We start from the raw sequence: 13,172 nt of genomic DNA, 5'->3' as shown, positions 1-13,172 counted from the left end.
GAGGCACGCCAGGCTCCATTCCGTGGAAGGTTGGTTTTCCGGACGCAGGGGGTTACAAAACCCACGAGAGGAGGAAGAAACTGGAGCATGGCCAACTGCAGGTGCTGCACGAAAGGGTAATGGGGCTAGAGGAACGAGAAGAGGAACGAGAAGCAGCAGATCGCAGCAAACGACCTGCCGAAGCTTCCCCCGAAGCTACCCCGCCATCTCAGCGGAGAAGCAGCATGGCTTCCACCGAGCTGCTTCAGCCGGAGCATGTCTTGACGGCTCCTGCCAGCTATCCCATGGATGCTATCACGGAGTCTCAACATTGCCACATTATGGCGCGATGGATGAATTTGAAGGTCAAGGCGGTTGTTGGCTCTGTTTATCCTAGTCGATCCGGAGCAACTTATCACTGCCGGCCAATTCCAGAAGGATATGCTAAGGTGATGGTGGATGAAATAACGGAGGGATTTGAGGACCTCGTGCTTGACCACCCTACCGATAAAGGGGAGACTAGGCTGGGTTCTGCTCTGAAGACTCCATGCCTATGGCGGAAGGAGCTCATCAACCTTCCGAACTGGATGCCTCCGCCTCCCCCTCCTCCTCCGGCGAGTCAGGGCACTCCACCTCCTCCACCGCCTCCTCCTCCGGCGAGTGACGATCAGGGCACGCGTGGCGGCACTCCACCTCCTTCTCCAGCGTGTGGCGGCACTCCGCCTCCTTCTCTGCCTGCGCTGGCGCTCCCGAGCAGCCAGCAGCCTCCTCCTTCTCCGCCTCGCCAGCAAGGGCGGAAGAGACCCGCCGCCGCCCCGGCTGCTCCGGAGCATCGTACTCCTTCTCCTCCGCCTCGTAAGCAAGCACGAAAGAAGACAGACGTCGCAGCCGCTCCGTCCGCTCCGGCGTCTAGCAGCACAACCAGAGGCGGGAGGCAATACAGATACGGTCCACCTCTCAAGCCTCTAGAGAGGTTACCGTACGAGAGGACCGAGGAGGAAAACGATACGATTGTGCGGACCCACGTGAAGGAGTTCTTTGAAGGGGTGAAAGCAAAGAGACATCCACCTCCGGAGGAGAAGGTAGATCCGGTGAAAGCAAAGCGCACTATCGATGCCCTGAGGAAACCACCAAAGTCTCCGCCGAGAACCAACTATGAGCGCATTACTGAACAGACATATCTCCAAGCCCAGCGGTCGGGAACTACTGTCAGTGCTAAAAGGTTAAAAGAACGAGCAAAGGGGAAAAAATTGCCCAGCTCGGCGAACAAGCACAACAATCGTGCCCCCCGCTCAATGTGTCTAATGCTCCGAGGACGGTGGCCGGTTATGGCAATCTTGCAGATTAGCTGCCTGACGATCAACTTCCTGATTTCTTGGAGGTGGACGAACACAGATACGAGTACGGGAAGCCTCTCGTCAAAGATGAAAAATCTCTGACAACAATGATCCAAAGATTCCATAATTGATACATGGAAACCTGCAAAGAGTTTAGGGGTACGAATGCTTTGTATCTGAATATTAAAGAGGAGCACGACCTCGTTGCAAATGATCTGTTGACTGTTCCATTTGATGAGTTCTTCGCGTTCTTCAATCAAAACGCCCTCGATAAACTAATGGTCTTTTGCTACTGTCTGTAAGTACTATTTCTGTCATTAAGTCTCTATATATAGTTCGGCTCTTTCATTTCATGTATTTATAATTAATTATCCTCAATATATTATGCAGATTGAAGACCGTCGAGTGCAAAAAACAAGAAATTTATGATATTGGGTTCATTAACACAAATATCATAGATGAATTTCTGGTTAAAAAGGACGTCAAAGAGGCCGAGGACAACGTGCTACAATCGTTGATCAAAAATCAAAACAAAGATACCATACTCTTTCCTTACAACGGCAAGTGAGTGTTACTGTCGTGTGCATATTCGGTTTCCCTTATTACTCGAGCGAGGTTATAGTAATGTAATTGATGAGTTATGCATGCGTGCGCAGGTACCACTATATTCTTCTGGAGATTAAGCTTGAGCGTGGACTAGTAACCGTCTTAGACTCGAGACGGAAAGATCCCAAAACCTATGCGGACATGACTGAAATGCTCAGCAAGTAAGTTCAATCGATCATTATCGCACCATATCGGCAACTTTTTGTTCATTTCCTGATATCTCAAGTAATAATAATTATTTTCTTTGTCTTGCAGGGTTTGGAAACAGTTCACCGCACAAGCTCCGGGACTGCCGAAGGAGCTGCGATATACATACCCGAAAGTAAGTACTACTGGCTAGCTAGTTGCGCGCATCTCCCGTTGATTCTATAGCTATACTTTCATCAATGCCATTTATAATGCTTCATTATCAGTTTGATTGACCTCTATTTCTCGTAAAGTGCTTGTGGCAGGAAGAAGGGAATGATTTCTGTGAATACTACATGTGCGAGTTCATCCACAACGCGACTTTGAAAAACAAGCGGGGCTACTCTCAAAGACAATATGAAGTGCGTAAGCAATAATATTCACAATTTCATTTTATTACACCATCATTTCTGTTGAGTTTCATTCATATATATGTATTAATTAACCCCCTTCTTCAAATTAGACGTGGCAGATACGGAATGAACTCCTAGAACCAGATCGCATGAAAGCAATTCAAGAGGAATTGACGGAATTCTTTCTTGACCACGTCATCAATAAAGCCAGAGAATACCATGTGGAAATTGATTTCAATTGCTAGCGGATTGTAATTAAGAGATCTTATACATATTGTACATGTATGTAGCCAGTAGCGTCGGATACATGATATACGAAAACTTGTTGTTCGACCAATCTCTCGGAGAAGGAGAGGTCGATCGATCACTTCTCTCGGTATGCATGACGAACTTCTGTACTCAATGGTTCTCTCGATCACTTATGTATATATAGTACGTAGCGTCGACCAAGCACGGACATAAGAGAGAACACTTCTCTCTATTAATTAGCTAGCTAACACAATATATGAAACACCTAAATTAACCCCCCAAAAACCCCAACCCCCCCCCCCCCCCTCCTTTCAAAAAAAAAACAAAAACTCCAGCCACTGGAAGGCTGACGCATGGATGCCTTTTGGTCCCGGTTGGTACCCCTGACTAGGCTCGGCGCACAGGGCCACGTGGAGGCACATTGGTCCCAGTTCGTGTTTGAACCGGGACTAATGGGTGGAGGTATTAGTAACGACCCATTAGTCCCGGTTCATGAACCAGGACTAAAGACCCTTACGAACCGGGACTAAAGGCCCTTATGAACCGAGACTATTAGGTGTTTTTCTACTAGTGACAAGACATTCTACTATGTATAGGAGTAGTAAAAAAAGATGAAAGCAAGCTACGGACTCTAAGATGCCTTTTGGGTATTCTTTTCTTAAAGAAGGAAAAACAAAGGACGGACGGACAGATCTCAGGGAGAAGAATCAAACGGCCCTCGGCCGTCCGTCTCTCTTTAAATTTGGAGTCTGCTCCCCTGTTCCCCTCGGTCGTCTCCACCGCCAAAAACCCTAAACCCCGATCCTTCTCCCTCCCGCTCCAATCCGCTAGGGTTTACGCGCAGCCGCGCCTTCGACTCCCCGAGCGACCACGATGAAGTTCTGGGGTAAGCCATACCTCCGTTCGATGCGATTTGGTCTTCTTCTTTTTCGCGGTGGCTCGGGCCGGTTTCCACGGCTTAATTTTGCTTCGAATTTTGGGTGATAACGCGAGTCATCGGTCGCCGCGTCTCGTGCGGCGGGTGCGCGGTTTCGTCCTGATGCTGGGCCGTGCCTTTTGTTGGGAGACGATCCGTTTAGGCTCAGCTGGTTCGTTTGCGTGGGCCTTGATTGCTTGAGGTTGAGTGTGACATGCTTCGGTGTCGTATTTTTTGCATGTCGCCTCGTAGGATGGATGATTTGTGGTGGAATAGTGTGTTCCTTCTTGGGCTTGAGCTCTTCTGGGAGCTACACAATTTATACTTCTGCACCTTGGCGGGCGGTTCATGGCAGTTATTGTCATTCAACAGCAAGCTGTTTTGCAGTTCAATCAATAGTGGTAACTGATGTTAGCTTTTGCTTTATTTGGTCGTCACTCCAAACATTATTTTTGCAGTGAGATGGCATTCCTGCTATGTGATTTTTTATAAAACTTTGTCTATTTTGACTGATGAAAGAAGTGCAGAAAACCTTTAATTATTTGGTGAATCAGCAAAATTTTCATGTATGATCACATAGTTTGTCAGGCATTATGTTGCAGCGAGATGGCATTGCTGCTATATAGATTTTTTTTTCCTAATACACCTTTGTCTATTTGAATACCAACAGCACTGCAGAACATCTTTATTTGGTGAAGTAGCAGTTTTCATTTATGATCATATAGTTTGTGGTACCCTTCGTTGGGGCTAAATTAACTATCTTTCTTAATAGTAAAAAAGATATCATTGTTGGGTTAAATTATAAGTATTTATTGCCTTATTGGTTGCTATTTTGGTTCAGGTGTGGAAGTGAAGCCGGGACAGACAGTTTATTGCGACCCTGGTGAAGGGCGTGTTGTTCATCTCACACAGGTTTAGCCATGTCCCTCATTGCCTTTGTGTGTACAATTCTCTTGAGCTTAACCAGTGGTCTCTCGATCCTTAAGCTAACGGATTTACTTGCATGTTCTGATTACTGATTTCAGGTTGCCCTGGGTGAAACAGAGAAAAGAAGTGTCGGCATACCAGTATCTGCTAAAATTGGTGATCAGAAGGGGGTCATTGGAACTCTGTCGGCTGAAAATCACCCTCAGATTCTTTGTGATTTGATCTTTGAGAAACAGTTTGAGCTATCACACAGTTCAAAAACTGCCAGTGTGTTTGCGTGTGGTTACAAGATTCCCAAGCATAACTGCACGTCTGATTCTAGCGAATCTGATTCTAGCGAATCTGATTCTAGCGAGTTTGATTCCAGCGAGTCTGATTCTAGCGAAGATGAAGTGGAAACTGTAAACAATCAAGTGGCCAATCCTATTGTTGGTAAGCAGATTTTGTCTTTTATTATTTTAATCTTGAAGGGGCAATTGTGTTTCCTCATTAAGCTGGCTGAACTAATAACTTATGTTCCATCTTTAAGGCAATGTGGCAAAGCCTCCGACAACAAAGGATGATAAAAAGGTTACAGATAACCATGACAGTGGTGAGGATGATAGTGATTTTTATTCTACAGATTCAGATGATGTAAGTGTGTTCCCTGATGATAATGCAAGTGCGTTCACCCTCTTAATTGTTTGAAATATTGATGGCAATGAAACCTTTTTATCCAGTACGACGATGATGGGTACAGTAGCTTAGATACCGATTCTGAAGAGGATGGTACCAGTAGTGAAGAGATGGATACCAGTAGCAAAGAGGAGGACAAAGACAGTCCTAAGGTGTGGATCTGATAGCTTACAGTTCGCGTTGTTTCCATTTGCTTCAACAGCATCATCTGACTCTGTTGTGCACTACAGCCTGAGGATGGCAAGAAAGCGGTGGCCGAGACTGCCTTGAAGACACCTGCCTCTGACGACACCAGTAGCAAAGAGGGTTCAAGTGATGAGGAAGACAAAAACACTCCTAAGGTGTGGATCCAACGGTTCTCATTTGCTTCCATTTGCTTCAACAGCATCATCTGACCCTTGTGCACTACAGCCCGAGGATGGCGAGAAGACGGTGGGCGCCGAGACTGCCTTGAAGACACCTGCCTCTGACGATACTAGTAACAAGGAGGGTACAAGTGATCAGGAAGACAAAAACACTCCTAAGGTACGGGTCCAACAGCTCTCATTATTTCCATTTGCTTCAACAGTCTCATCTGACTCTTGTGCACTACAGCCTGAGGTTGGCACGAAGAGGGCGGCCGAAACCGCCTTGGAGACGCCTGCTCCTGACAAGAAGGCAAAGATTGAAACACCATCTGGCCAGGACACAGGTGCGTCGATACTTACCGTGGACCCTTGTGGCCGTCGTAAGAACAGGTTTTATAACTGACTATAAAACCCCATTTACTTCAGATGACAAGAAGATTGTCCATGTGGCAACTCCCCATCCAGCAAAGCAGGCCGACAAGGCGCCTGGGAACAGCAAGCAACATCTCAAGTCCAAATATGTCGGCGGCGCCCACGCCTGCAAGTCGTGCAGCAGGTATGCAGACAGCCTGACAACTTTGTAAGCAAAATTGCAGGGCTTGACATCTGACGCTTATGCTCTCGTCGATTCTTTCAGGACATTCGGCAGTGCTTCGGCGCTCCAATCCCATGAGAAGGCGAAGCACGCTTGAGCTGCTGCTACTGGCTGGTGACAGCATGTTGCTGATGCTGATGCTGAAGCTCCGTCTCCAACTTCTATACTCTTGTCAGCCTTAGATTAGTCTTAGGAAGTACTGTATTGCATATGGTGTTGGTTCTTGTATACCCAGTTTTGTGCCGTTCATATTTTTTGGCGAATCTGATAGCTACTGAGATGTCGGTTAATATTCGGGAAAGATATTGGTTGGTTAACCTGGAAATTGGAAAGCCATGTTTTGATGTTATACCGTGTGGAAGCTCTATATATTCTGCAGTTCCTTTTTGCCAGTCTGCTCTGCTGGTAACTTAATTCTTGGGGTATGTCCTTTTAACTGCAACGAAGTGGGGTGTTCTCTCACCTCCCCAGTGAAGTCCATATAGGAACTTATAAAGAAAGCAAGCAGGTTATAAAGAAAAGGAAAAAAAAACATTTATCATTTTTTATGTGGAAAATTAACTCGCAGAATCTCTGGCAACCAAATCTGAAACAAAGTCCGGCATGTGTGGAGGATGCGGTTGCTTCTAGCCTCACAATACAGGACCCCAAGTTCTGCCTGTCAGAATCTCTCAAGCAGCGTGACCCGATGAACCCAAGAACTGGCCGCCCCATCAATCGCTTGACGCTGAGCTTCAGGGTTTAGCGCGTGAAAATTGTCTCACCGATGGAAGCAGCAGAAGGTTGGTTCAGCAGGATCAGCCCTCCAGGTTCATTTGGCGCCATGTCGACATGTTTGCGCTTAGTACTGTTCATGAGTGTCGGCAAGCTGTCATGGACAAGGCACCATTGAAAAATCCAGACCTTTGCTGGGAGCTTCAGTGCCCAGAGCTTGCCCCATTTCCGGGAAGACACCTCAGTGTTCGCTGAAGCACTTGCGTCTCAGTGACATGTGATCTTCCGTGCCGCTACGAAGGGGAATGGACAGAATGTGTTGTGCATCCGATGGCCCAGAAAGGCCATTAGTCAGCTCAAAGTCCATTCGCTCCGTTACAAGGTTTAACCGAAGATGGGCGCCTAGTCGCCCCCCTGTTCTTTGAGGTGTTTACTCTGTATAATGTTTCTTTTGCAGACCCTTCTAATGTGGCCAACTTACAAGCATGATGAATCACCAAAAGAACAGATACAGCACAAAAGAATGTTTATCAACAAGACAGTAGCACCCAACCATAATAATTAACCACGCGATTCCAGGATCCTGGCACAATTGACAGCACTTCGTAGCATAGCATAGCACCAACACCAGTCTAGAACGGTGTCAAAGAGAGAGAACATCCTGATGGTGCGTGGGGAGCAATAGACCCAAAGAAGCGACCTCTTTACACATCATCTCTGCCTTGGATACCCAAATTCAGTTCACCAGCATCCCCCCTAAGCTAACACCTCCTGTCCACGGCATATCTCAGGCCACCTTACTTGGCGTCGCCATGCTTCGCCCTGGAATGATCTCCAAGACCCTTCAAGGAGCTGAAAGTCCTGAAGAAGATAAGCGTGTGTTTGTGTGTGTCAGGATACAACAGCATATGCTCCAGGTGTGATCAGATTCAAAGAGAAGGAACAAGATCTTGCCTGTTGCATGAGTTGCAGACGTGGCCAGCGGATTGCTTAGACTTGTCATCATTGTTTTCAAGTGTCTTCCTTGCATGTTTTGCTGCTGGATGAGGGGTCACGACATGGACGTGGTCACCTGACTTACAAGCCTGTTTTGCTGCCGGATGAGGGGTCGCGACGTGGACGCGGTCAACTGACTTACGAGCCTGTTTTGCTGCTGGATGAGGGGTTGCGACATGGACATGTTCACCTGACTTATGAGCCTGTTTTGCTGCTGGATGAGGGGTCGCGACGTGGACATGGTCACCTGACTTACGAGCCTGTTTTATTGCCGGATGAGGGGTCGCAACGTGGACATGGTCGCCTGACTTGCGAGCCTGTTTTGCTGCCGGATGAGGGGTCGCAACGTGGACATAGCCTGCACGCAAGTTGTTCATCGAGCAGTGAGATTCCTGTGCCTTTAAAAGAACAATGCAAGTTCAGCAGATTAAATATAAAATAAAGATCACTTCACACCAGTTTTGTTGCCCGTAGTTGGTGTTGCTATCTTTGCCCTCTTCCCCTGGGGTGTATTCAGAGGTGTTTCCATTGGATTATAATCGTCCTTTGTTCTCTAAACATGCCAAAACATAAAGAATTTCAGGATTTTACAAAATGAGAAGGCATCAAAATAACAGGTCTCTTTGAGCAATCTCGCACCTTTCGAGGATAATCCACATCTTGATCAGAACTCTCATTATCAACGCCATCACTGGAATTCTGCATACCAGTCTTATCCTGCGAACGTATTCAGCATCAGGGAACTTAGTTTTCACACCTAACAAATCCATGTCAGGTTTCAGAACCAACAAAGTATCAACTCCCAAGGACACTGATTGGGCTGCTACAACCACTATTTGTGGATCTGTCACCCAACTATAATTGAATGTGGTAGGTTCCATAAAAGTAAGTATTGTGTGCACACACAGAAACACTGATCATATACTTAAAAAAGCTGTCAAAAATGGATACATAGTCCATGTTAACTATTTTTAGTTACATGTTAGAATGTTCACTGAACTTATTTACCAACATTCTCCCTGCACAAACCAGAACAACAAGAGCAAGAAAATAAATCATACAGGAAACAACAGTTCCATCATAACCCACAGTTGATTATTCTTAACAAAGATACAAACCTTATCATCTCCCTTTTGCTTTCCAGGACTATTTGTTCCCTCAACTTTAGCCATTGGTATAGAGGATGGAGCATCAGCAGGCCTTGGTGCAATAAGATTATTGGCACCATGTGCGGCTTCATTGTTTTTGTAACCTGAAAGTAAATAATGTCAAACATGCCAAGGGTCAATGTGGCATGTTTTCATTCTAGAACAAAGACAATGACGGAAAATCACAACTTAAACTTACTAGACAGGCAAATCTTTAAAGCAGATACATCGTTCTGAACTCTTAAACAACAACTGTTATGCATAGGAAAACAATATACCGTCTGTATTGAAGTCTAGTGGAATAGCCAATGGAACCTCCTCGTCAGATTCAGCATCTGAAACATCAGATATATGGAAGTTATGCCATGTTATGAACTGTACAAAGAGAACATCATAGATGCCCAGTACTGAAATGAAAAACAATATTTACCTTGTTTAGTACATGAGTGAGATGTGACTACAGACAGGAAAACAGTTAAAGAACACAAATGCATATTCAAGCTACTTAGCAAACATTGAAGAATGAAATGTGGAAGGATATCTTTTCATAATATCAAATTTGTAGCCCATAAAGCTGATGTTGCTGGTCATTGAGGAGTGCAACAGCTCAAACTCCTTTTTGAACACCAGATCAGCTAAGACATGAGGATGATTATCAACTGAAAGTGTGCCAAGCATAATCCTTGTATCGTCAATTTTAACGAAAACTTGCACATCCTCTTCTGCCTTGCCAGCCTCCAATGCTATCTGTAGTAAACGAGAAAAGCAAACACCTGAAGAGTAAGCAAACTTGATCCACCTACAAATAAGCTAGAAGGCCACTTATAAATGAAGTGTGTAAAACACACCGTCGAAATGTGATAATATGAATCTCCTGGGTCACACTTCACTGTCTCTCCAGGTTTGACGACCACTCCTAAAAATGTTGGCATCCATGCAGAGTAGCCATTAGTCATTTACCAAATATGGGAAATTCGCAAACACAAATATCTGTTGCTTTCTGAAGCGCCCCAGAGAAATATGCACCACACATTATTAAGGCAAACAGAATGGGGACATTTCTTCATACAGAACAGAAACAATGCATTGGCAGTGCTACACGAACAATTACCAGAGCATGCTCATCTTCAGAAGAAATGCAGGTCACAGCACAACATATACCGAAGCTGACAACACATTACTATGTAGGTTATGAGCACTGAAAGCACAGGAGAAACTAATATCATCCGACCGGATATCCATGAGACTACTGTTCAGACGAACCAAACCCAGACCCAGGAACAACAAGCAGGAAACCACAATGCTCCATCCAGATCAAGGCAGAATACCCACAGCACTCTCCCTAGATCAGGTCACGGCATGCACTCCCCAACCAACGAAACAAGGGAAATGCGAATCACGGATTGCAGGGGCCCCGACAGACATGGATGCGCTACTTTAAACAAACAGAGATCGGTCAGAATCGAGGAACCCTAGGCAGGAACAGGTCGCGTAGATCCCCCGACCGCTGGACGGAACCCGTCGCCGCCGGAATTACCCCCCGCCGATCAGATGCGGCGAAATGCACGAGCAGCACGGGGGCACCGGAATTGGACCGCGCAAGCAGATCGGGGGCATCGGGGGCGAAATTGGGGGGGTTCGGGAGGAGGATACGCACCCCAGAAGCGGTGGTTCTCCGTCATCTTCCCGGGCGAGGGAGGCCGGCTGCTTCCTCCGCGTCTTCTCCGTGGTTTTCCTAGGGTTCTGGCGGAGACGGTGGCCGCGCTGCGGTGGGGAGCGGGGGAGGGGAAGCGAGGCGAGGGGTGTGCGCGCTCTGCTTCCTCGGGTTTATGGAATGGAACGGACAAGGGTTTGGTTGGTTTCGTCCATACCTGGCCAAACGGGCCGGCCCGGCACGGCACGGCCCGGCCCATCGTAATCGTGCCTGGCCCGGCACGGCCCGCCAGGGCATGATTACTATACGGGCCGTGCCGTGCCGGCCCGCGTGCTGCGCCCCCAGGCCCAGGCACGGCCCAGTTAGTAAACGGGCCGGCACGTTGGCCCGTTTAGCACGGTGGGCCGCATATTTTCAGCCTGTTATTTGCCACATTGAGCGTTTTTAGCCTATTTTTATATATTGGGCCATATATAGATGTATAAAAAAAATAAAAAAACATAATCGGGCCGTGCCGTGCCGGCCCGCGTGCCCAGCCTCCAGGCCCAGGCACGGCCCAGGGCGTGCCGCGTGCCGGGCCCGGCCCGTTTAGACCGTGCCGTGCCTAGCCCAAGGCGGGCCGTGCCGCGCGTGCTCACGGGCCGGCCCGAAAAAAACGGCCCATTTGGCCAGCTATAGTTTCGTCCCCGCGGCCCATCGTGTTCACGGCCTATGACAGTGGGTCCGCGTGTTTCTTCTGTGAAGGTATTTTTTTCAACCAATTTGTTGATTATTTATGAGGAAAAAGTAGTACTCCCTCCGTCCGAAAATACTTGTCCTCAAAATGAATAAAAGGGGATGTATCTAGATGTACTTTAGTTCTAGATACATCATTTTTGTCCATTTTGATGACAAATATTTTCGGACGGAGGGAGTAGTATGTTAACCTGGCCAGGATCCGATTCCTCTCCTAATACTGGGCTAATTATTGCCTTATGAAAAGATGACATATGTAGTTCAATGGAAAATATCCCGTTGTTTGCCTTGCAATGCGATAGAACCGTTGTTGATTTTCTAGTAGAAATGGGCTGAACCGATCTACACAGGGAATGCAATAGCGAAAAGAGAACCGGATAGTCATTATTATTTTCATCTCTTTCGCTCACGTACACGCTTCTCTCTCTTCTTATCTCTTTAGGAAAAGCTTTCCCTCAACCGGCCGAAAACAAACCAACGTTGTCCGCTTTCAGAGTGTGCCACGCGTCGTGTGGACCTGCCCATTAAGTTTACCCCTCCTTGTCATCTTCTCGAGGAAAGGCTCCATCACAAGTTTTTTTCCATGGAGATACACGTCCTCTCTGATTCCTCTCTCCATCGCCACTAGTTGGATTTCGTCGACGAGGGCTTTCCTCCCACCCTTTGGAGCAGGCTGAAGCCGGCGCCACTAATTATATTTCGTCAGCGAGGGCTTTTCCTCTGCAATGGGCTACCATGGCTGCAAGCTGATATCTCAACTTCAGTGAGCTCCCCGACATGCTGCAAGGCCGTGGGGAGATTCCTGCAAGCCGCTGCTTCAAGTCGGTGTCCCAATTCTATTGAGCTTTTGGCGGTGTGCTGCAAGGCCATGTTGCAAACGTTTTGGTGCAACATGGCTCATGTTGAAAAGCACTCATCTTGCAAATCTCCGAGCGAATATGCGCAACATGGCACATTTTGCTAACGCTTGTCAGTTGGCAGACACGACCGAGTTTGAACGGCTGTTGTGTAGTGGATCTAATAACTCTATTGGTGGCTGGTCTGATCCGCTTGTCGACCGACCAAGGTGTATCAGTCTCCTATCTCTTTTCCCACACACGTCCCATCCTCTCTCTCTCTCTCTCTCTCTCTCTCTCACACACACACACACACACACACACACATGCACACTAATGAGTCCAAAATGTATGATAATTTTGATGGTTATTTGGTGTGCACACGGTACGCTTTGTGAAATTTTACCGCGTTCACGCACTACTCTTTGTTGGTTTCCCCCAGAAAATACCTTTTGGAACAAACAAAGCACTGTGGAAGGAATCACAGGAAATTATAGTGGAATCACGTCATTCAACGTAATTCTCATCTACCATAAAAAGAAAATGGAGAAAGTTCAAGGTCGTGCAGCTCTTCCAGAGCGTAAGACGGCCATCCATACGAGCGCAGGCGGTCATATGGCGTGGCAATGACTCCTCCTGGTAGACTACTTCGACCATGTGCAATCGAATCGAGGATGAGACGAACATACGCACCAAACACACATCCAGAAGGTAGAACCCTAGCCTCCGAAAGGCACCCGGAGGGGGAATTGGCAAGGAGGAGATCACATCTTCATTACCACGTGCAAGGGGACGTTGACATCATCCAACTTCACCAACCACCATCACCAACATTCATCGCCATCTCATTGTAACATTGGAACCCTAATGGATCATCATGTGTATTACTGATACGCCTCCAACGTATCTATAATTTTGA

The 13,172-nt window shown here is 47.0% G+C and overlaps 2 protein-coding genes across 3 annotated transcripts; one reads left to right on the top strand and one right to left on the bottom strand.

The window, feature by feature from the left end:
- The first annotated feature begins 3,448 nt into the window (after positions 1-3,448).
- LOC123066145 (histone deacetylase HDT1) lies at positions 3,449-6,539 on the top strand. Of its 2 annotated transcripts, XM_044489289.1 has the most exons (10): positions 3,449-3,596; positions 4,468-4,538; positions 4,652-4,985; positions 5,083-5,186; positions 5,273-5,380; positions 5,459-5,569; positions 5,640-5,753; positions 5,823-5,919; positions 6,002-6,131; positions 6,213-6,539. In XM_044489289.1, the coding sequence occupies exons 1-10, from the start codon at positions 3,584-3,586 to the stop codon at positions 6,265-6,267; spliced, it is 1,137 nt and encodes a 378-aa protein (XP_044345224.1). In that variant the 5' UTR covers positions 3,449-3,583; the 3' UTR covers positions 6,268-6,539. The 2 variants fall into 2 exon arrangements, with proteins under 2 accessions (XP_044345224.1, XP_044345226.1); XM_044489291.1 differs by lacking the exon at positions 5,640-5,753.
- An 886-nt stretch (positions 6,540-7,425) lies between these two features.
- On the bottom strand, positions 7,426-10,863 carry LOC123071887 (histone deacetylase HDT2). Its single transcript, XM_044495455.1, has 10 exons — positions 10,686-10,863; positions 9,877-9,944; positions 9,570-9,775; positions 9,459-9,481; positions 9,307-9,363; positions 8,999-9,132; positions 8,520-8,597; positions 8,337-8,433; positions 7,839-8,238; positions 7,426-7,745 (listed from the first exon to the last, which is right to left on the bottom strand). The coding sequence occupies exons 1-10, from the start codon at positions 10,708-10,710 to the stop codon at positions 7,682-7,684; spliced, it is 1,152 nt and encodes a 383-aa protein (XP_044351390.1). The 5' UTR covers positions 10,711-10,863; the 3' UTR covers positions 7,426-7,681.
- Positions 10,864-13,172: the final 2,309 nt, after the last annotated feature.

Source organism: Triticum aestivum, chromosome 3B, assembly GCF_018294505.1.
Source record: "Triticum aestivum cultivar Chinese Spring chromosome 3B, IWGSC CS RefSeq v2.1, whole genome shotgun sequence".
Classification (NCBI taxonomy): domain Eukaryota; kingdom Viridiplantae; phylum Streptophyta; class Magnoliopsida; order Poales; family Poaceae; genus Triticum; species Triticum aestivum.
This window is presented reverse-complemented; position numbering and strand designations above follow the sequence as displayed.

Excerpts from the sequence above, each read along its gene's own strand:
- LOC123066145 (XM_044489289.1), top strand. Across the intron at positions 4,539-4,651 it reads GTGTTGTTCATCTCACACAG|GTTGCCCTGGGTGAAACAGA; the intron begins GTTTAGCCATGT and ends TACTGATTTCAG. Across the intron at positions 5,754-5,822 it reads AAGACAAAAACACTCCTAAG|CCTGAGGTTGGCACGAAGAG; the intron begins GTACGGGTCCAA and ends TGTGCACTACAG.
- LOC123071887 (XM_044495455.1), bottom strand. The coding sequence starts at position 10,710 with ATGACGGAGAACCACCGCTTCTGGG. Across the intron at positions 9,776-9,876 it reads CATATTATCACATTTCGACG|ATAGCATTGGAGGCTGGCAA; the intron begins GTGTGTTTTACA and ends CGTTTACTACAG. Across the intron at positions 9,133-9,306 it reads ACTAGACTTCAATACAGACG|GTTACAAAAACAATGAAGCC; the intron begins GTATATTGTTTT and ends ATTTACTTTCAG.